This window comes from Solanum lycopersicum, chromosome 10 (genome assembly GCF_036512215.1).
Source record: "Solanum lycopersicum chromosome 10, SLM_r2.1".
NCBI classification, from domain to species: Eukaryota; Viridiplantae; Streptophyta; class Magnoliopsida; order Solanales; family Solanaceae; genus Solanum; species Solanum lycopersicum.
This window is the reverse complement of record NC_090809.1, coordinates 64,625,533-64,647,876: the sequence shown is the minus strand read 5'-3', so window position 1 is coordinate 64,647,876 and position 22,344 is coordinate 64,625,533. Positions and strand designations below refer to the sequence as shown.

The 22,344-nt window shown below is 32.5% G+C and overlaps 4 protein-coding genes, 2 non-coding genes and 1 pseudogene across 8 annotated transcripts; 5 read left to right on the top strand and 2 right to left on the bottom strand.

The window, feature by feature from the left end:
- The first annotated feature begins 1,254 nt into the window (after positions 1 to 1,254).
- On the top strand, positions 1,255 to 1,347 carry LOC112940234 (small nucleolar RNA snoR27). The gene has a single exon (XR_003244199.1). It is a non-coding gene; the product is annotated as a small nucleolar RNA snoR27 (small nucleolar RNA).
- Positions 1,348 to 1,382: 35 nt separating this feature from the next.
- LOC112940233 (small nucleolar RNA snoR26) lies at positions 1,383 to 1,473 on the top strand. Its single transcript, XR_003244198.1, has one exon. It is a non-coding gene; the product is annotated as a small nucleolar RNA snoR26 (small nucleolar RNA).
- Positions 1,474 to 3,772: 2,299 nt separating this feature from the next.
- On the top strand, positions 3,773 to 6,686 carry LOC101252240 (tubulin beta-2 chain). 3 transcript variants are annotated; one of them, XM_069289757.1, is made up of 4 exons: positions 3,773 to 4,399; positions 4,473 to 4,742; positions 4,849 to 5,570; positions 6,116 to 6,686. In XM_069289757.1, the coding sequence occupies exons 1-3, from the start codon at positions 4,006 to 4,008 to the stop codon at positions 5,529 to 5,531; spliced, it is 1,347 nt and encodes a 448-aa protein (XP_069145858.1). In that variant the 5' UTR covers positions 3,773 to 4,005; the 3' UTR covers positions 5,532 to 5,570; positions 6,116 to 6,686. The 3 variants fall into 3 exon arrangements, with proteins under 3 accessions (XP_069145858.1, XP_069145859.1, XP_004249588.1); XM_069289758.1 differs by lacking the exon at positions 6,116 to 6,686 and adding an exon at positions 5,794 to 5,877; XM_004249540.5 differs by lacking the exon at positions 6,116 to 6,686 and having other exon boundaries at positions 4,849 to 5,728.
- Positions 6,687 to 7,529: 843 nt separating this feature from the next.
- Positions 7,530 to 11,211, top strand: LOC101264687 (uncharacterized). The gene is made up of 7 exons (XM_004249793.5): positions 7,530 to 7,876; positions 7,963 to 8,176; positions 9,419 to 9,622; positions 9,709 to 10,414; positions 10,524 to 10,621; positions 10,715 to 10,774; positions 10,879 to 11,211. The coding sequence occupies exons 1-7, from the start codon at positions 7,709 to 7,711 to the stop codon at positions 10,905 to 10,907; spliced, it is 1,479 nt and encodes a 492-aa protein (XP_004249841.1). The 5' UTR covers positions 7,530 to 7,708; the 3' UTR covers positions 10,908 to 11,211.
- Positions 10,966 to 12,800, bottom strand: LOC101264273 (fructose-1,6-bisphosphatase, chloroplastic). Its single transcript, NM_001328673.1, has 4 exons — positions 12,366 to 12,800; positions 12,046 to 12,270; positions 11,384 to 11,890; positions 10,966 to 11,246 (listed from the first exon to the last, which is right to left on the bottom strand). Exons 1-4 carry the CDS (start codon positions 12,789 to 12,791, stop codon positions 11,175 to 11,177), a joined length of 1,230 nt encoding a protein of 409 aa, NP_001315602.1. The 5' UTR covers positions 12,792 to 12,800; the 3' UTR covers positions 10,966 to 11,174.
- Positions 12,801 to 13,388: 588 nt separating this feature from the next.
- Positions 13,389 to 15,061, bottom strand: LOC101264387 (fructose-1,6-bisphosphatase, chloroplastic-like; annotated as a pseudogene).
- A 4,589-nt stretch (positions 15,062 to 19,650) lies between these two features.
- LOC101253546 (uncharacterized) lies at positions 19,651 to 20,708 on the top strand. Its single transcript, XM_004249632.4, has 3 exons — positions 19,651 to 19,932; positions 20,011 to 20,337; positions 20,408 to 20,708. The coding sequence occupies exons 1-3, from the start codon at positions 19,860 to 19,862 to the stop codon at positions 20,533 to 20,535; spliced, it is 528 nt and encodes a 175-aa protein (XP_004249680.1). The 5' UTR covers positions 19,651 to 19,859; the 3' UTR covers positions 20,536 to 20,708.
- Positions 20,709 to 22,344: the final 1,636 nt, after the last annotated feature.

The following is a 22,344-nucleotide window of genomic DNA, read 5'->3' as shown; positions in this document are numbered from 1 at the left end:
TTTCGGTTCGGTTTTTGTTAATTCGGTTTGGTTTTTATTAATTCGGTTCGGTTTTTTAATGGGCCTGTTTAGTGGGCTTTTTAAAATTTTAAACTTAACAATTTTTTCAATTTTTTGTTTGATTTTTCAACTTAATGGGCTTTGATATTTCAACTTAATGGGCTTTGATATTTCAACTTAGGGTTTCTTATTTTTTTAAAAAAAATTATTTAATATTAATAATTATTAAATATAATATAATTTATAAATTATAATATAATATTTCGGTTTAAACCGAAATACCGAATTCCAAAGTAACACGTACCGAAAACCGAATCAAAATATCGAAAATACAAAAAATTAAACCGAATACTGAACCGAAAACCGAAATACCGAAACCAAAATTCTGAAAAATTTCGGTTCGGTTCGGTGTTTCGATTTTCCGGTTTTTATGCCCACCCCTAATTACACTCACTGTCATGTGAGCGCAAAGTGTCAAAATGACACAGCGAGATCTTATATGAGGGTTTTAAAATGAACATCGCTCAATTAAGATGTCTAAGTGAAATTTTGTGTCAAATTTAAAGAGTCATCGATGAATTAGACAAAATTAATATATTTTTAGAACTATGACCAAACACATCAAACTTTTCAAAAATATTTAACATTTATATAAAAGCCTAATCCAAAGTTAGACGGAAATAATTCTAAGAAGTCCAAGGTTGAATATGGCCGGAAAAGATTGAAGGAGGACTTGTCCTGCAATTTAACTATGCAGCTAGGGTTTGTAAAATATTTACCAAAATTTCCCTTAAACGCCGTCGTCGCTTCTACTGCTTCTCATCAAAGTCTATATAAATATTGCGTTTTACCCAGCCAATCTTCTCGTCATCGGCGCTAGGGTTTCTCAGCGTCTTCTTCAAATGATAAACTCTCTGCTCAATCGGTTCCTTATTTCTTTCTTCTATGTGTTTTTTCTTCTATTTTGCAATGGATCTGTGAGGAAACATAAAATACTGAAATATTCAACATGAGGATATATAAATTCTTTTGGTATTTCACTTTTCTGAGATCCAATCTATCACTGTTCATACTTATTCTTCATTTCCGTTGCGTTTTTTAGTTATGGGATCGAGGATGTGATAAACAATTTATCCGAGTTCTGATTCCACATTGGAAATGTAGATTACTTCTCTAAAGCTGAGATCCCCTTTTAAAACTCTAATTCTAGTTGTTGCATTAACAAAATCCGGTACTTTGGATTTTCCATTTAGTTTTGGATCTATGATGATTAGTATTATTACTGCGTTATCTTTCTAGAATTTCCAGTAATGGGATTGAAGAAGATTTTTCTAACTGAGATCCAGTCTTTTTTAATATGTATAATTTCTTTGCTACCCAGAAATGCATCAATGATGAATAATCCAATTCGTTATCCTTGCACTTTGATTGCTAAATGAAGAAAATCATGGGGAAATATAATCTGAGATGCTTTTCTGATCATATCATTAAATTGGTTCTTTTTGCAACAACCCAAATTATAAGATTTCCACTTCTTACATTAATTAAGATTAACATTAACATTACCAGATGTTAGTTAAATTTTAAAAAATGAATTATTTTTTCAAATTTTGAAATTTAATGTCTTTTTAAAATTTTGAAATTTCCTAAAGTTTAATTACTTCACTTTTCATATAACCTTCGAGAGTCAATTCTTTATAAGTTCAAGATATGAATGATATTTTTACCCAAATTTCTTATTGAAATTTTATTGAAAGCACGTTTTGGATTATTATTTTATCTTAGAAAAGATGGAAAGTTGTCCCTTGAGATATGTAAAGTATACAAATTATAAAAAAACATATTAGTCATTTTTTATTTTACCCTGTGATAAAGAAATCAATTTTATTATTTTGCCTATTATGCACATAATATTAAGTTAGAAAAAAATATACACAAGCTATAGGAATAGCTAATATTGTGAATTGTTCACATTTAAAAAGTCATACTAATAGCTGAAATGGAAAAAAATGTATAGCTAATATTATGAATTGTTCACATTCCAATAGCCATATTAATAGTTAATGGAAAAAATGTAATTGATTCTATCTTATAGAAGAAGTAAGGGTAGTTTAACAGGCAATTTTCATATATATCAAATAAAAAATTCATATCTATCTATTATAGTAAAGTTTACATAATTGGACTTCATAGCAAATATATAACTGTATAATTTGTTATATATATAATTGTATAATTCACTGATTTAAATTGTATAATTTGCTGGTCTCGTTATACATATACAATTGTATGATTCGCTGGCCTAAATTGTATAATTTGTTGGCTTAGTTTATATAAAAAGATAAGCACAATCTATACACTTCTATTGTATAAAGCGAGAGAAAATTGTATTTCACTGCAATTATATAATTATAATTCGCTGGCTTTTTTTTCTACAATATTTGTATAAAATTTGTATTTGTATACAATTGAATCGAAGTAAAATATTTGTAAATTGTATACTTAAGTGTATAGCACGGAGATATATATTTTTGTATATGTAGATACAATTTTCTCTCGCTTTATAAAAACAAAACACAATTTATACACTTTTGTTGTATAAAGGGAGAGTGACGCAGAGGGAGAGTGGTGAGCGAGAATGGGAGATGGCGAGCGAGAATGGAAGAGTGGCGAGCGGGAGTTTTCGGAGAGAGAAGACTGACAAACTCGGGCAAACGTTTGTTATAAAACACAATTAAATCAAACAATAGCTATTCTATTTATTTTAGGTTATTAATTTGTTATTACATACAATTATCCCTAATTTAAATTATATAAAAATATTATGTAATTATATTTTTTATTTATATATCAAACACATGAAGTTATATAAATTTGTTTTACTAAAATCCCATCAAAGGTTGATTTTATTTAGACATAACATGATAACATAGGAATGCTATCAACAAAGACAGTAATGAGTAAAAAGTATTTTTATTTTAGAGATATCGAATTAGAGTTTTAATTGCAACTGCCTTTGTAACGTGTGACCAAGTCCAATCAAGAATCTTTGCTATCGTTATTTTTTTTGGTTAATAATTCTGTATGGGTTTGGATATAGTTTTGTGGTTACATTCTATTTGAACTCATAATTTTGACATGATATATAAAAGAATAATGTTAAAATTTATTAAAATATTGATAGTAGTATGTAAAAGCAATTCAATTTTCTAATAAATTTCTTATGGTAAATTTTAAATTTAAATTCTCAATATGCTACTCACGGCGAGACATAAAAAATGTTCTGAAGCGTAAATTGAAAATGTAAATTCATAAGATGTAAGTCCTAAAATTCGAGACATAAGTCCCTGAACATAAAAATGTATACGCTCTGGCGTTTTAATTTTTTTTTTTTGCTTTAAATCATAATTTTATTATTGGTATAATGATTTTTCTTAAATAATAATGATTAATGATAATCCTTTTTTCTTCATTGAATATTAATACTTATCTCACATAAAAATCATCATTTGTTGAAAAGTTTATTTTTCCTTATTTTATTAGTAATAAAATTATAAAATTGAATATACAACACGTCAAAATCTAAAGTGAGAATCTTATTCCTATATTACACTTGTATAATTCTTTTCATATTATAATTATTACTCCTTCAATTTCATAAGCATTTGTAAAGTTACATTATTATAAATTATTGTAAAAGTCATATAAATATTTCTTATTAATTAAATTGAAACATTAATAATAATATCTTCTTAATAATTGAACATATTTTAAATCGAAAATGGACAAGCTCCAAGAGAAAAAAAAAAAAATCAACGTCAGTGTGAAGTCCTGGTCCAGCTGGTCTCCTTAATTTTCAAATTTCAAAATTTGTTCATCTGAGCCTTAAATTCACTATATTACAAACCCTAAAACGCTTTACTGTATTTTTTCTTCTCATTTCATTTGTATTCCAGATTTACTCATTTTAATTTCTGCATATTTTGTTGAGATTTGAGTTTGAAAATGCGTGAAATCCTTCATATTCAAGGTGGACAATGCGGTAACCAAATTGGTGCCAAGTTTTGGGAAGTTGTTTGTGCGGAACACGGCATTGATTCTACCGGACGTTACAGCGGTGATTCTGATCTCCAGCTTGAGAGAATTAATGTCTATTACAATGAGGCTACCTGTGGAAGGTTTGTTCCTAGGGCTGTTCTTATGGATCTGGAGCCTGGTACCATGGACAGTATTAGATCTGGTCCTTATGGACAGATCTTCCGTCCTGATAACTTTGTTTTTGGACAATCTGGTGCTGGTAACAATTGGGCCAAGGGACATTACACCGAAGGTGCTGAATTGATTGATGCCGTTCTCGATGTTGTTCGTAAGGAAGCTGAGAACTGTGACTGCCTTCAAGGTTTGTGTTTAGGCATTTTTGTTTTTGTACATCTGTGCATTTTTTTTTGACGTTTTCTGTGTTTAATTTTCAGGATTTCAAGTGTGCCATTCATTGGGTGGAGGAACGGGATCTGGTATGGGTACGCTTTTGATCTCAAAGATCAGAGAAGAATACCCAGACAGAATGATGCTTACCTTCTCCGTTTTCCCTTCACCTAAGGTTTCTGATACTGTTGTTGAGCCTTATAATGCTACCTTGTCTGTGCATCAATTGGTTGAAAATGCTGATGAGTGCATGGTTCTCGACAACGAGGCTCTATACGATATCTGCTTCAGAACCCTAAAGCTTACCACCCCAAGCTGTAAGTCATTGTTTGCGCTCTCATCTGTTTGATTTTTGTATAGTTAGTTGTTGTCAGTTCTTTTCGGGTTCACATGGAATCATCTGTTTTTAATCTCATGGAACAGTTGGAGATCTAAATCATCTGATATCAGCTACAATGTCTGGTGTCACCTGTTGCTTGCGTTTCCCTGGACAGTTGAACTCTGATCTTAGGAAGTTAGCTGTGAATCTGATTCCATTCCCTAGGCTCCATTTCTTCATGGTTGGTTTTGCACCACTGACTTCACGTGGTTCTCAGCAATACAGGGCTTTGACAGTGCCAGAGCTTACACAGCAAATGTGGGATGCCAAGAACATGATGTGCGCAGCTGACCCACGTCATGGAAGATACTTGACTGCCTCTGCTATGTTCAGGGGTAAGATGAGCACGAAAGAAGTGGATGAACAGATGCTCAATGTGCAAAACAAGAACTCTTCCTACTTTGTTGAATGGATTCCAAACAATGTCAAGTCAACTGTTTGTGATATCCCACCAACCGGGCTTAAAATGGCATCTACCTTCATTGGGAACTCAACATCTATTCAAGAGATGTTTAGGCGTGTGAGCGAGCAGTTCACTGCTATGTTTAGGAGAAAAGCTTTCTTGCATTGGTACACTGGGGAAGGAATGGACGAGATGGAGTTCACTGAGGCAGAGAGTAACATGAATGATCTGGTATCTGAATATCAGCAGTACCAGGACGCCACTGCTGATGATGAGGGAGAATATTACGAGGAGGAAGATGAAGAGGATGTCAATGAGAATTAAACCCCAACTTCCTGTTGATGTTCTTTCGGCAATTGCAATGTAATGTAATGTGTCTTGATAGCGAGTGCTATCCTGTAATATTTTTTGTTGTTGTTACTTAATTATTCTGGTGTTTTGTGACTATTAAGTTTCTATTGCTATTTAGAGTAGGCTCTCTGTATTGCCTTTTACTACTAGTATTATTTTGTTCTATTTCATCTCTTCTTGTTTATTTATATGTGTTTCTTCATGAGTTGTTGCTGTTTAATACTTTGATATGCAGGTCAAAGTTGGTTTAGTTTTGACTGACCGAGCCAGCTCCATGAAATTGCTTTGGAATTCTTACCTCAAAAGTTCATTTAGCCAATTACTGGGTTCTACATTTGCAAGCCTTGTTTATTATGATTATGCTAAATACATATCTCATAACCAAAGGAGAGATGTGGACAAATTTATTAGCATATCTGTAATTAAAAAAGGGATTCTTAGACACTGTAGGACCTATTTTGTTCAGTGACATGGAGAAGCCATGTTTCGATTTTTGACACTGAAGGATGATATACTTTGTTAATGCTTAGATGCTGATTTTAAGTTTTAAACTTCAGGTTCTAACAAGGGACATGATTGGAGAAAGACTCTGTACATGAAAAAGACAAGCTGTCACAACTGCTAACTCTACTGTGGCTGGCGCATGTCTTCTCATAACAACAGACTCAGCTAATGGCTCCATCCAAAGGGTTCGTAAATCTACTCCTAAGTTATAAAGGAGTCTTTAGTTTGAGTCGTATTAATTAGAGTTAGTTAGTCGAATCATGTATGTTTTAGTCTAGCCTCTTTACATCATTGTTTTGATGTTCTCTTGGGTAGAGTTGCCTAGGAGTGTCAATAAGAATTAGTTGATGTATTGGTGCAACAAAGTTGCTGCTTGTTTATGCTCTTATTTTCGAGATCTGAGTTGGTGGCTAGAGTTAGCCTTGTTGGGTTCTTGAAGTCTAGATCAACTAGGGTTAGTTGGTTTAGTGGACAATAGAGTTATAGTTTAGCTTCCTTTGCAGTAGAGTTGCTACAGTAAAGTGAAAGGGATTAAGAGTTTAATTCATATGTTGCAAAAGTTTGTAATATGAAGCTTTTTTCGTTTTGAGTGAAATGGAGTTTGGGTTGAATCCCGCGAGTACAGGTCGTGATTTTCATCTCCCTTTGAGCAAGGAGGTTTCTTTGTAAAATCCTAGTACCTAATTTACTTTGAGTTATTCATTTTTCGCACTATTATTCTGTCAGGGACCTAATCCAATGGATGTGTACAATCTAACCATTCAGTTCTACCTAATCAGGATATCTAATGCATTGTTATTTTACTATCGGATTTTCCCATGAAAATAATTGTCAAACACTTAAATAAAGTAGTGTATGAGCTAGTTTTTGATAGTATATTTTGAGTTTATGAAGTTGTTTTGGAAAAATAGATTTCAAAATTAAAAGTTGTGTTTGAACACGTAAAATGTTCGAAAAAAATTAAAATTGTCAATGAAAATGAAATTTTATCCAAAAAGTAATTCGGGCTAGCATTTAGAATTTGATTTTCTTTAAAGAAAAAGACAAATCAAATGTCATGAACAATTTTTCTTTATTTTATAAAATATGGCCAAAACTGGAGCTAGTCAAAGGTGAATTGAAGAGGGTTTACACCTTGCTGCAATTTTTTTATGGTTCAAAATAAATGATTTTTTCATTTTATTAATTTAAAGTAATTAATTTTTTTCAATCAAAATTACTCTTTAATGAGGTTTTCAACAACCTAGTTTTAACAAGGAAGTCAAGTAAAAAAGATTAGAAAATATATATGTTTTATATTTCCTCACGTTAAGAAAACTTAAATTACACGTATAATTTACCAAGTTAATGTTATTAATCATATTTATAAATTTGAATTTGATTACTGTAACTTTAATTGTACAAAGAATTCTTAATTTGCTAAAGATAGACAAATAAAGTAAAATATTTATTTTTGATATGTAATAATTTCTAAATATATAAAAATCTTATGTTGTTTTACCGCCTTTTCATTTTTTTAAAGTATTCTTAACTTTTGAAATAGTCCCGCGCTTGTTATAAAGTCCCTCATCACATTCTCCTGCTCTTTACCTCCTTATTCACAACACACTGCAATTCCCCCCTCAAAAAAAAAAAATCTCTGAGAGATGAAGAAAGTGAAAACCAAAGCTGAAAATATAGGCAAAGGAAAAGTAACTCCTATCCAAGTTGCTTTCATCGTTGATCGTTACCTCTCCGATAACGATTTCTCCGAAACCCGCTCCACTTTCTGCTCTGAAGCTTCTCATATCCTATCCAACTTGCCTGTCAAGGAGGTAATAAATTCGCGCACATACATATGGATTCATTTTAGAATCTCTAATGTTTTAATGTATTACTTGAATAAATTGTTTTGTGACAGGCGCCGAGGAGTTTATTGAGTTTAGGAGCAATGTTGGATGAGTACATATGTTTGAAAGAGCAAAAAGTTTTTTTAGAGCAAGAGAAATTGCAGGTTCAGAATTTGTTAAGGGGGATGCAACAAGTTATGAATGGTTATAATGCAAGTGCAAATCTGCTGCCCTCTGCCCTAGTTCCTGCTTCTTCAGGACCTTTGCTCCAACAGTCTTCACCAGGTTTCATTTCTGGTCTTCTTTTTTTATTGCTAGTTATCCTATATATACTTGTCTATGTGTTTGTTATATGGGATCTTTACAACATATCCATAGGCCATAAAGTGAAGTCTAGGGAGGTAAAGCATAAGCAAATCTTATGGAGATAGAGACACTCTTATGAAATGAAGAAAACATGACAACTGATATGAAAACCAATATTGGAACATACAAAAGAGGAAAAACATTAGCAGCATTATTATATGGTTATAGATATCAAAAAAAAAAGAAAAAGAAACTACACGAATAAGCCTAAGACTACGGAAAACTTGTTCATGGGGTTTGCTCAGTAGTTGTGAGAGCCAGTAGCTCCAAGATTTTGCCTATAATGATTGTATCCAACAAAACATATTCTAATTTTTTCTGGGTCGTTGAGTACTCATTAGTTGAGCTGCAAGGTCTCAGACAGGAAGAACTATTATTTCTCTTCATACTTCGGCATTTGTTTAAGGTTGTTTTTCAACAAAAATACACTTAGGTCCCAGATTCCCAACTTTATATATATAAATCCTTAAGACCTTAAGATATATAACCTTGAGTCTCAAATTTCCAATTTTGACATCGATGGAGCTACAAGATATGGAGAAATCCTTGTACTTGCAAATCCTTAAGACCTTTACAGTCTCTGTATTAACTTGAAGGACGATGTTGTAGGTGCACACATCATGATGTTTCCTATTGGCTTTGCATTTAGCTTGTACCAGTAGTTTTCTGGTTTTGGCTGATGAACTTAAGTTGGATTTTCTTCTTCTTTTGACTCTTTCAATCAACTAACATTTAATTTCAACACAAACAACCTACCTAACCACTCAAAACTTACTTTTTATGTACACTGATGTGATTGCCAAATGGCAATTGCAATAAGCTGTAAAACATTTACTTGATGTCTTATTAAATTTGGCTCTCAGTCGATGGCGCTTATATTACATTGTGGCATAGTGGACATATATTCACAGATAGAGTTGCAGGACTTCCAAGGAAAAATATAGGGATGTAGCATCATCATTAACCAGACAGGATTGAGTTTGTGTCATTACCATGATACGATAATGATCTATTGTTTATTCCCTGAAAGATATACTATTCCATGTTTTTGAATGCCTATACCATTCCTTAAATGCAAGAATCAGGCGATAATCTATTCTTAGACCAATCATTTTGGACAAATTATCTGGTAGTGACATTAAATCGTTACAAATTTATCAGGTTATTGTTCTGCATACACTAGTCCAGCTCTTATGTCAGCATCAATGCCTTCCAAAGCTGCTGCTGATACCATGAAATTTTCTACTCCAAGTTCCGTCCCGACAACTTCAAAAAGGAAAGGGTCCAAGGATGTTGTTTCAGATGCTTCCATAGCTGCCAAGAAATATCGTACACGGTCACCCACAAATCAGTTGTCACTTAAAGGTAAATTTTATTGGTGTTAGACTTTGTGTATCTCATGTCTTAATATTATGGTGATCACTGAGTAGTTGGTACCGTTTTCCTTGCAGGGGCTAGTTCAATGCCACAAGATGATAAGCATAACAATAATTTGAAGAGCTCTGCGGTTCAGCCATCAGATCCCATTGATGAACCTAAGAGGTCACCAGTCCAAGGATCTAACAAAAATTCATCAGTCCAAGGATCTAACAATGCGAAGTGTTTGTCTGAGCACCCCATTCAATCCCCTCTAACTAATTATTCTGACCCTAAGACACCTCCAATACAATCTTCATCCCAAACTGACAAATCTATATCTCCGCTTGGAATTTATTCAACAGCAACTTCCATCAAAGAAGCTGCTCCCTCTCATCTAATGTCGACTAACCACATGATAATCTCTGCAGAGACAATTCAAGTGACCCCCACCAAACAAATAGCATACTATTCCATAGAAAGAAATCACCGTGTTTCGACTTCCTCACCAGTTAATGCAAACTTGAATAGGTCTGTGAAGAGAGATCAAGTAAAAGGTAGGTTAGATTTTGATGCCTCAGACATTCCAAGTAGTTCAGAGGTACCACAAGTTCCTGACAGGATTTTAACATCTGATTCTGAGAAGGAAGGAGATACTTTTGACTTGGATTTATCTAACTTTGGTCTTCTGGGAGAGAATTTCAATCTTGCTGAGCTGCTGCATCATTTCGACATTGATGTACAAGGGGTTGATCATTCTTGCCAGGACAAACTGGACTTTTTTCCAGATTCCTTTTCAGGGTATAATTTCTTGTTTTTCTGTCCACGAAGAAAGATTTCTTGTTGCATCCTTCATATAATGCCAACTTAGCTACAGAATCTGAGTTTCCATCTAATGTTTAATGCTCAGGTCACCATATGAATCTGGAAATGTCAACATTGACGGAAACCAAATAACATCACAGCTTTCATCGCAAGTCTTTTCAGAGAAGGATACAAGTTTACAAGGTAAAAGAGAATTCTTGACTGAACAATTGAATGTAAACTTCTTTCATGTGAAAGTGATGTGAATACATTTCAATTTTATCATTGATTCTTCAGGTTCAGATACTGTGAAAACTATGAAATCGGTTACCAAATGTGTCCAACTTTTAAGTCCTGGTAAGTGGTAGTTGCTTCACCTTCAGCTTTACTTTTTGTTTTGTACAAAGAGCTAATAGATGCCATAAGACTAATCGATTCTGTATCATTTTACATCTTTGCAGTTAAGAGTAACAGAAGCTCGAGACATTAGAACTTGTGAGCAAGAAATGACTAATTTCTTCAACAGATGGATATGGAGGCTGACATGCTAGAATTCATCACAGCTGACCTTATTTATGAAATCCAATAGAAATTACCTTTTTAAGTTCTAAATTTCGACTATTCATTCATTTGTAAATCTAAGATGGATTTGAGTAAGATAGAAAGCCTCTTAGGTACATTATGTCGTTTGATAAAGTAAAATGCTTATGGTACATGACTTGTATCGCATCAGATGATACATCAAATGAGATAGTTCTCAGTCAAGGTACTTTTCCAGCTTCTCAATTTCTTCTGGGCTTCCAATAAAAATAGGTGTTCGCTGATGTATCTGCATCAAATAAAAGTAATTAAGGTTTTTTTAATCATTATATCACACCACCTACACTTTAAATTCAATCTTCAACTATAAATACTGTTAAAGGATCTTAATTTACGTTTTCCTTGAGTGTAAATTTTAAAATTTACCTGCTCAGGCATGATTTCCAGTATCCTTTGGTTGCCATCTGTTGCTTTGCCACCAGCTTGTTCTATGATATAGCTCATGGGCGCACACTCGTACAATAGCCTCAAGTTCCCATTTTTGCTGTTCTTGTTCTTAGGATTTCCATATATCCCTCCATACAACAACATTCTGTGGATTTCACCCACGAGACAACCTATGTAACGGCCTGAGTATGGCTTGCCATTAGGACCTGGTTGCTTTAAGTGGTCAAGATAACTCTGCAATTTCTCATCCCAGAGATCATAGTTTCCCTCATTAAAAGAATAGATCCTTCCAGCCTTGGGTATTTTGATATCTTCATGTGTCAAAACAAATTCTCCATATGCAGGGTCTAAAGTAAATGCATATACTCCGTTTCCTACCGAGAGTGTGTAGACCACTGAACTTGAATAAAGACAATATCCTGCTGCTACTAAATTGCTCCCTGGCTGACAAACACTGACTATACACTTCTCCCTGGCTTGATCAATCTGAAAATCCAAAAGAAATATACTGCTTTTCAATTTAAAATTTTATGCAACATTGTACTGAAATGAGTACAAAAAATGGAGTGACATGAACAATGATGATTCATATAGCTGACCACAACTTGTACTTAAGTTTCATGTTAGAAATGCGAGATTACCGTGGAATCATCATCCATGTCTACAAGGCATTGCTGATCTGGACCATAAATTCCAAAAATTGATCCAGTGGTTAAGGCAATATCAATGTTAGCAGATCCATCAATGGGGTCAAACACTACAATATAATTTCCAGAATAAGTTTCTTCAACTGCCACGGGTACGTCTTCTTCCTCTGATGCTATTATCCCTGTCCTCCCACTTGATCTTAGACAATTACAGAACAACTACAACACTCAAAGATTACATTTTTACTGATCAGTGCACTAAACTTCACAATAGTCTAAGTGTTAGAAGGTAAAAAAAAAAAAAAGCAACAAACCTCGTTAGATATAACATCAAGTTTCTTCTGATCTTCACCTTGGATATTAACAGTGCCTTGAGTTCCAGTAATGTTTACAATACTAGACCTTTGTAAAAGCGATGCGATTTGCTTGCAGGCTAGTGATATGCTCGAAAGAACTATGGCTAATTCTGCATCTATGTTGCCTGCTTGTTCTTGCTGCAACAACCATGTTGTCAAGTTTACCATTTCATATCTGTTTTTCGGTTTCTTGATCTGTGCTGGAGCTGTTTTTGCTCCTTCCAAGCTCGCTGCTTCGCGGCGGATTCTTGAATTAGGACTGAAATTTCCATGGATGAGATGTTGTGATCTCTTGATATTGGTGGGGAAGAGATGGAAATTAGGAGAGAGATGAGAAATGGAAGAAGAACTTGAGCATTTGGTTCCAAGAAGAGCTTCAGCCATTTTCTCCCCATCTCTGAATTGACTACTGGGGTTGCCTGCTTATCTTTTTTCCTTTTGACAATTGTGTGAACATAATTTTTTCACAACAATATCTAAAGGGCTTGAAGATCAAAAGATCATATGTGGCTGAAAATTCAAGGGATCAAAATGGGGTGTCCCTACAAACCTAACAGAAAAGATGCAACCTTTGGACTTAATTAAAAAGAGAAACTTGGGAAAACTACAAGTTAATAAAAGTCATATTTTTGCTCTATTGATTATTGTAGTGTGAAAGACAAAAAGAGCCATTATTTCAATGCTAAAGGAGTCTCTCACACTTCGGATACATAAAAGGGTAGTTCAGTCTCGTGTTTACGCGACCCCTAGGGGTGATTTACGCAGCTTATCCGGATCTAAGTATAAGTGATTGATTTTCATGTTTTGAAACCATGACCTATATGTCACACGAAGACGACACCTTTTTGGGCTTTTCAAAAACTAAGCTAGTAAAAAGGAAATAAGAAACGAACAAAAAACAACAGCTGTAAACTATCTCAACCTATTCTATTTCTGCTTCTGTCTCAATTGGAGTCCTCGCCAACACTATTCCAGTTCAGTCCATTGAGCCTCGACCTCGAGGCTACTCGATGCTTGTAAAATTTTAAGAATATGTGGTAAAATTTTAAGAATATAAGGCATATAAGCACCATTCCAATTGTATAGTGAGTTGAATCACTGCAAAGCTTGTCAAGACTATATAATCATCCAAGTCTTTGCGCTTAGACTTGTGAGAAGAATTTCTTTCAAGTAATATACAAATATACAGCTCTTCATGTGTTTTGTTTGCTTACAAAACTAAAGTAGTTAAAAAACTAATGAATAACCCCTTCAGTTCACATCTGTATTAAGAAAAGTACTTTTCCAATATTTCAACTTCTTCTATGCTTCCAATGTACAATGGAACGCGTTGATGTATCTGCAATGAAAGAAACGGAAGAAAACAAATTAACTAACCTACTTTGCTTGTTGACAGAAGATGTAGCAGTCAGTTTGTTCTCACCTCAACTGGTTGAATATCAAGAATTCTTTGTTGGCCATCCGATCCTTTGCCACCGGCTTGTTTCACAATAAAGCTCATCGGGGCACACTCATACAAAAGCCTCAACTTCCCATTCCTGCTCTTCTTGTCTCTCGGGTACCATATAGAAGAGTCCTATGAAAATCACCAACCAAACTGCCAATGTACCTGGCTGAGTAAGGCTTACCAATAGGACCGGGGTCCTTCAAATGATCGATGTACTTCTTCAATCTGTCGTCCCATAGCTGGTAGTTTCCTTCATTGAACGCGTAGATCTTTCCAGCGTTAGCTACTTGGATGTTTTTTTGAGTCAGAATGAACTCTCCAAACATTGGATCCAAGGTGAAAGAATAAACACCATTTCCCAACGTGAGCACGAAGATCACTGAGCTCGAGTACATGCAGTACCCTGCTGCTAGAAGATTGTTCCCTGGTTGGCACACATTCGCTATGCACCTCTGCTCCACATTGTCAAGCTGCAAGTTTGGACATGTGTATTCGATATGGTTAACTATTCAGGCGAAAAATTAGGCTCCAGAAAGTCAATCAATCTGATAGAATTCATAACTAGATAGACAAAAATGATTATAGCAATTATCTAGCATATATAACAAGTATGACAATAAAAGATCCTACTTCTCCTGACTCTCGATAAGAGAGGATACATAGGTACATACCGTGGTAGAATCTTCAAGATCAAGGAGACAATCGTCATTTGGAGTGTATATACCAAAGATAGAGCCAGTAGATACAGCAGCATCAATATTTGATGATCCATCAAGAGGATCAAACACCACGATATAGTTTCCATAGTAACTCTCCTCTACTGCCACTGGTACATGCTCTTCCTCCGATGCTATGATCCCTGTCCGACCACTTGCCCTCATACAATTAGAGAATACCTGGCCAAGCCATGACCATCTATCTAGCTCAACATGCCATACTAGAGTAATAAATGTTTATCTTGAATCTTCCTATGTTTAACATCTTACTGCAAACAAATAAAGATCACACTAGTAGAACAGATCTTATTGATTTGGAATTAGTGAAAGTCCTAGTAGGTGTACTACAAGAATGAGCTACCTCCCAAGTTTGGTGAGATAATTGGTATCTCTTTACTCTTAACTAACTAAAGATGTCGGGTTCAAAAATTCAAGAACCTTCAAGTAGGAGCTAGGCTCTGCAATTCAGTAAGAATCCAAACGGTTAAACTAACGAACCTCGTTAGAGACAATATCAAGCTTCTTTTGTTCCTCTCCAGTAAGTTTGGAAATGCCTGCTCTTTGAACCAGAGAAGCAATCAGCTTACAAGCCGTCGAAATTCTCGAAAGAACAATAGCATCAATAACTCCATCTTGTTCTTGTTTCAACAGCCAGCTAGTTAAGGTCTGCAGCATATACACACTACTACTCTGTCTCTTAGCCTCTTCTGCAGCACTACTTTTTTCCTAAACCATGCACTTCACATTAGCTCCCTTGTCTTTACATTTTCTTTTTACTATGCTGTTTCTTGTGCATATCCTTTTGTGTTGGAAAAAGAAAAAGCGGGAGAAGCAAGTTGTTGCTACTACTTCCATTTTTGAATCATCATCACTTAGTGACTTGTGATCTACCTCAAAGTTGCAACTATAATTTTCTATCGAAAAACTCTTGTCTAATCTTAATTTCAATTGTTGTACAAATATTATTTCTTTTTAATGTTATATGACTGGACAAGAAGTTATGATCTTATTCATGACACCATATTTTTGTGGTTATAAGAAATTGTTATTTAAAGTAACGCATGTCTAAATATATATTTTTTCTTTCTAACAAAATGTATTAGGGAGGGTCCTTCTTATCCATCTTTTTGGAACTTCCCCTTCTATTCGTGGTTATTAAGCTTTTCAAATTTACCCACCATTGGTACGTCATTTTCTTTTTGATCAGTTCTAAGAAGAATGTTACATATATTTTATTATATGATAAGTATTTAAATATATAAAAAAAAATTAGCCTTGTTAATATCATTTAATTTTAAAGATGGTACTTTAACACATTTATGAGGAAAGAGAAAAGTGAGTTACTTTTTTTTGAAAGATAATTAGGTAAACATTTTAAAGTCTTCATTATATTTCTTAAAATTCGTGTCCCATCAAATATTGCCACATAAAATGAGACGGAGAGAGTATTAATTTATTGTATGTTTGATTTGAGATAATTAGATAATTTTGAAATAAATTTATTCTATTAGTTGTATAAATATATACAAAAAAGTGTAAAAGATACTTTTTGAACTAGCTCAAATATACTCTTAAATTATATTTCGGCTCAAATATATCCTTTCCGTCAAACTATAAGATAAAAATATCTTTCTCATTAACATAATATATTAAACGCCACTTGAATGTTACGTAATATGCCACACAGGTCAATAGACTTTCACTTATACCACTTAAACTAATAAACTTACCCCTAATTTCCCTTAAAATTTAGAAATAGAAAATAGGGGTAACTTGTGTCCATTTGTAGAGTTGGGAACCAAAATAAGCCACAAAAATATAAAAGTAACCAAAATAAGCCACTATTTTAGTTAGTAACTAAAAAAAGCTTAGTGGAAGAAAAAGTTCCACTATATCCAATAATTTAAACGTTTCCGTTAGTTTCATAACGTTTATTTTTAATATATAACGGAACTTTTTCTTACACTTTATAAAGTGGAGTTTTTTCTTTCACTTTATAAAGTGGAACTTTTTATTCCATTTTATAAAGTGGAACTTTTTATTCCACTTTATAAAGGAGAACTTTTTATTACACTTTATAAGAAGAATATTTTTCACGTCTTGAAGAAGCTTTTCAATGTTGTCATATAAATTATATTGATTTGATATGTCATTAAAACGAAAAAAAATATTTCATTATGTGTTTTTATTATTTTATTCTGAAAAATCTATTTAAGGACGTTTATAACATAGTTGATAGCACCTACAACATAAAGTCTTCTATATTTGTTCATTTCAATCTAAAAAAAATATCTTCTACACATAAAGTTAAAGTTTCAATTTATTGAGATGACGAAATTATACATGACGAAAGTTCCATCTATTATAATTGTCCTCCCAAATACAATGCTAAATATCCAATAAATTATCGATATCATAAATTTATTTCATCAATTTATAAAGAATGGGTATAAACAGTACGATTATAATTTGATTATAGCCGAAAAATACCCTACTTCATTTTTATCACAAGAACAAGTAAATTTTGGAGAGTGAATTATCTATAATGACGAATCGTTGACCGACTTTTTAAGGGTTCCAAGTGACTATATAGATCAAATCAAGTTAACAATACTTGAAATCTATGTTAGGAAGGAGCCTAAGATTAGTCAACAACGTTCTCCTTTATCAGTCGATGTTCATCCCTAATTAGAAAACGGCAATAACATTGATGGATTTTCGATAACTCAATCTACTGATTTTTCTAAAATGACTCATCATCAAAATACTCTTATCGATCGATATGATTTTGATTTAAACAAAACTATCAATGATAGTGATCAGTAATGCTCAATTATTATATTTCAATTATTGTTTGTTGATTTTGTCAATTATTTATTAATTTATATTATTTATTATTCTTATTATTATATATTTTGTAGCGGTTTACCTCAGCAAGATAGAGATATTGCTCCAAGTTATGGACTAAATAATTATTTTGGTCAATCCTCACACTCTGAAATGACGAAAAATGTTGGAACATCCTCAAATTTTCATGTCTCGCCTACTTTTGATGCAGATGATTATCGATATGTCTAACACTTGTTTTTTTATTTGAGTAAGTTAATTGCATGAGCCAAATATTTATATATTTTTTTTACATATATAGGGAAAATACTACACAAGATGAGCCCATTGATCTCGTGAATATCGATGATCATGACCTTCCTAATTACTGCTCACCTTCCTAATTGGTGCAAAAATTGTCAAACAATAACATCCACCATATGGGAAAATTATGGAAGATTTGTTGATATTTTTCCAAAAAAAAAAAATCAGAAAATGTTTCAACTTAAAGCTAGACAGAAAGATGAATTTTTGTGTACTTTATGACATAGATTCATTTATTTTGTCTTATATTTTTACGATATTCTGCCTCTTAATTTATTTTATTTTAATTTCATATGATTTTGACGTATTGTAACTATTGAAACTTTTATAGGACATGTAAACCTTAAGTTTTCTATCAATGAATTTAGATGTCTTCCTAATCAAAACTAAATTAAGTCTAAGGTTGAAAGTAAATCAAACCAAAAGCACATTTTAAAAAAGATAAAATTTTCCTACAAGTATAAGGCTGCAATCTTACTTATTTTTGCACCTAAAGCAACGAATATGAGTTGTATGTTGTCAGGTTGTGCTACTCCAAAATTTCAATTTGTTTAGTATGGGGCCGCTTCAAATTGTCGGATTGGGACCATCTTCAAAGTGAATTTTTTTTGGAAGCCATGAAAAGGAAAGGAAGAGACGATGAAGATGAAAAGGTAACTTTTTATAAAGCGGAAGAAATTTTTTATAAAATGGAAGATTTTCTTCCACTTTATAAAGTGGAATAAAAAGTTCCACTTTATAAAGTGGAAGAAAAAGTTCCGTTATATATTAAAAAGTAAACGTTATGGCAGTAACAAAAAACGTTTAGAAAATTAAATATAATGGAACTTTTTCTTCCACTAAGCTTATTTTAGTTACTTACTAAAATAGTGGCTTGTTTTAGTTACTTTTATAATTTTGTGGCTTATTTTGGTTTCCATTCGTAAGCATATTGTTGACCCTTCTATAAGACCCCTCTGGACACAACAGGCTTTTTCTTGGGGAAAGGAGTATATCCTTTGTTCTTCAATTCAAGCAAGAGATCCCTTTGAACTATTCTATAACATGTACGTACACTATATGTTTAAATTTTAATTTTGATTTCAGTCTTTAACGTTTTTTTTTTCTTGAGGTTTTTAATTTGGATTTTTTAAATATTAAATTAATTTATTTCTGTCGAATTTTTAAATTTTTAAATCAAATCAAACTAATAAATCTCATAATTTTTCGGGTTTCTAGATTTTTTCGGATAAAGTATTCATACAAACATATAATTAACTTGTGTTTCAAATATTTTTCTTTAGTCCAATCAAAATAAAACTATCTAAGGTATTTCTTAAAAAAATAACACAAAATACGAAATGAGTGATGACACTAAAATATTCAATAAAAAGTAATAATGAAATAGTAAAAAATAAATATATTGTAAATTAATAAGTCATAATGAAAATTGATCATAATTTAAAAATATTAGATCATGCTAAAATAGGTCTAATATATATTAATTACATGATTAAACATTAAAGAAAAATTAAAATTAGGTTATGTATTTTAAATGTCTAAAACGAATGTAAAACTAAAAAATAAATATTCAGCATTATTGTTATTCTTAGTCAGTGGCGGACAACTCCCTTTGACAGAATATTATTTTTATATGATTAAAATAATTTTTAGGTATATATAGTAGATGTCGAACCTCCTTCAGCTACTTTCATGTGTCTGTTTCTTTGGATTTTAAATCCCTTAGCGTTGATTAGTTTTTTTGGTTAGTATTATTGACCGGTAAACTTAAGTATAATTTCGTGGATTTTCTCTACAAAGTATATATAAACGCGTGGGCTCCACTAACTTGTACCTAAGAACTCTTCGTGCATACCAATTTCATAGAATTGGTCAAAATTTAGTAAGGAATATACATTATTACTTACAAGTTGAGAATTCTCGAAAAAATGAAATGATCAATCGTATCCACAAAAAGAAAATATATTAAAAAAATAAACTAACAAAAATTAGATAGCGCATTTTCCTCCTAATATTTTCCTATATATATATATATATATATTCAAGTAACCCCTTCATCTCAAGAAGAAGCATTATTTTCCTTGAGTTGATCATCAAGGAAAATTTATCATATCCTATAAGAAAGGGAAAAGAATAGAAATGACTTGTATTATGAGATCATGTTTCATTCTTTTCTTTGTTAGCATGGTTTTTCTCCAAGGCACTACTCTAGGTAGGTATTTCATAATAAAAAAGGTCTTGTGTGTGTTTTTTTTTTATTAGTTTGAATCTACAGAATGTTTTTGTTCAGGGAGTTTTATCTGTGAGGATTTGGCAACAAATGTTTGTGGATTTGCGATTTCGACATCAGGCAAACGGTGTTTGTTGGAAAATTCATCAGGTAAGGATGGGAAAGTGGAGTACCAATGCAAGACATCTGAGGTGGTTGTTGCAAACATGAGGGAACACATTGAGACAGAGGAATGTGTCGATGCTTGTGGCGTCGATAGAAACACTGTTGGAATCTCTTCTGATGCTCTGCTTGATTCACAATTTACCTCAAAACTTTGTTCCCTTGATTGTTACCATCATTGTCCCAACATAATAGACCTTTACTTCAACTTAGCTGCTGGTGAAGGTACGTAACAACGTTTTATTTTAAACATTGACTAGTTATTTTGATTTAAATCAATTTCGCCATTCTTCAGGTGTGTATTTGCCTGATTTATGCAACAAACAGAGGACGAATCCACATCGTGCCATAATTGAGTTATCGAGCAATGGAGGTCCAATCGAAGATGCTCCAGCTCCATCCCCTCTTTCTTTCTTAATTTGAAAACTACAACATACTGCACACACTTTTCTTTTCTTTTTTTCCAATTATATTGTCAATGTTGTGTTTTTAATTGGTGAAAAAGAAGGATGTGAGGGGAATTACTAATTAATTCCCTTGAATTTGTAATCTACAGCAAAATCCGAATGAATATTATTCTATTGGGATTGCATCAATTCTCTCTTTTTATACTTTTTTCCTAGTTGTTTCATGTTTACTATCAAAAATTTTGGGACAATCGAATCCTGCAAAATGAAATTTTCCCTTGGGGGTATTTCAAAATGAGAAACTTTCACATGTAGCAACTCAAAAATAACTTAATTACGCTTCATAACTACAGTTTGCTAATTATGATTCCTAGCTCTATGTTATAGAGAGATGAGTGTCGACCGAGATTGGGAGAGGGTGGAAAGAGGCGACTGGGAGAGGACAGAGAGACGAATTGTATATGTATATTTGTCGAATTGCATGTATATGCATATCTATTAAATAATTGTGTGTGTATATATATATATATATATATATATATATATATGAAGCATTTTTAATTAACACAACATGATCTTTCTTTAAACACGTCCAGGGCGGCTATACAAGCTTAAGAAAAAAAAGCAGTTGTCTTTATGCCTTATTTTTCTAATCAATGATAGGTTATAACTTATAAGTATTTTCTTTAAAAAAAAGTTAAGTATGATTCAACGAAATTTTGAACTTCTCAAATAAAAAGACAGAGTTATTACTAGTTTGACAAATTGATTAGCAATAATAAACTACATTTAAAAATAAAACAAAATTTAACGTTTCTATTGAAATTTGGCTTAATTAAGCCACTAATATAATTAAGCAGCCTTCGAACATGTGACCATGCACTCACAAGTAATCAAATATAGATTGCACACTTTTCATTCATCACATAAATCATTAAATCTGAACTATATATACATGACCCCGTCATCTTTTTCTAGGTCACTAGGTTGTGAACATTTAAATATCTTGTGTCAATAGTAAAGTAGTAACATTTTGCAATATTGGCCCAACCCTTTCTTTTGGGGCAACCATCACATTCTCATGTTAGCCCAACCTTTCCTTTTGGGTCACAACAACACTAATTGGCATATCAACTCAATCAAGAGACATCAACAAGTAGCAGCCAAACACCATCAACATAATTATCATTATAACATAAAGTTACCATACAAGTCATATGTATGAAACAATGAAGAGACTAATTTCAAATATTTTACATTTAAGATATCGAGTCACTTAACATTAAACAATTCAAAGATCTGAAATTGTCCAAGCACATCATTACAATATTTACGTCGTAGGTTGCACGCATAGTTACTATTCAATTCAATTTATTTTGATAAGACATCGTACGGTGAGTCAAACACCCACTCGTCTCCACAAGCACTTAAATGTAAAAATATTATATTTAATCGCTTTTAAGCGCATATAATCACATATTTTTTTCAATTTAACATCATTAATATATCATACTCATATAGGTGGATGATAATGCACATGTATCCGTTAACTTTGAAAAAAATCATTTGTATATATTAGGACCACAAGTTTAAAAAGCAATTTGGTACATTTGACATAACTTTAATTTAGAACCACAAGTCTTATTTCTTTTTTTAAACACCGTTCCAAGTCAAATTAGATCATTCTTTTTTAAAGAAGTGAGTATTATCAAGGAATAAAAAAAAAAGAGAAATGACCATAAAATTTGGCCAGAAAATTTTAAAAATTATAATATCTTTTTTATTTTAAAATAAATTTATTTTTTTCTATTTTTTTAGTAAAAGA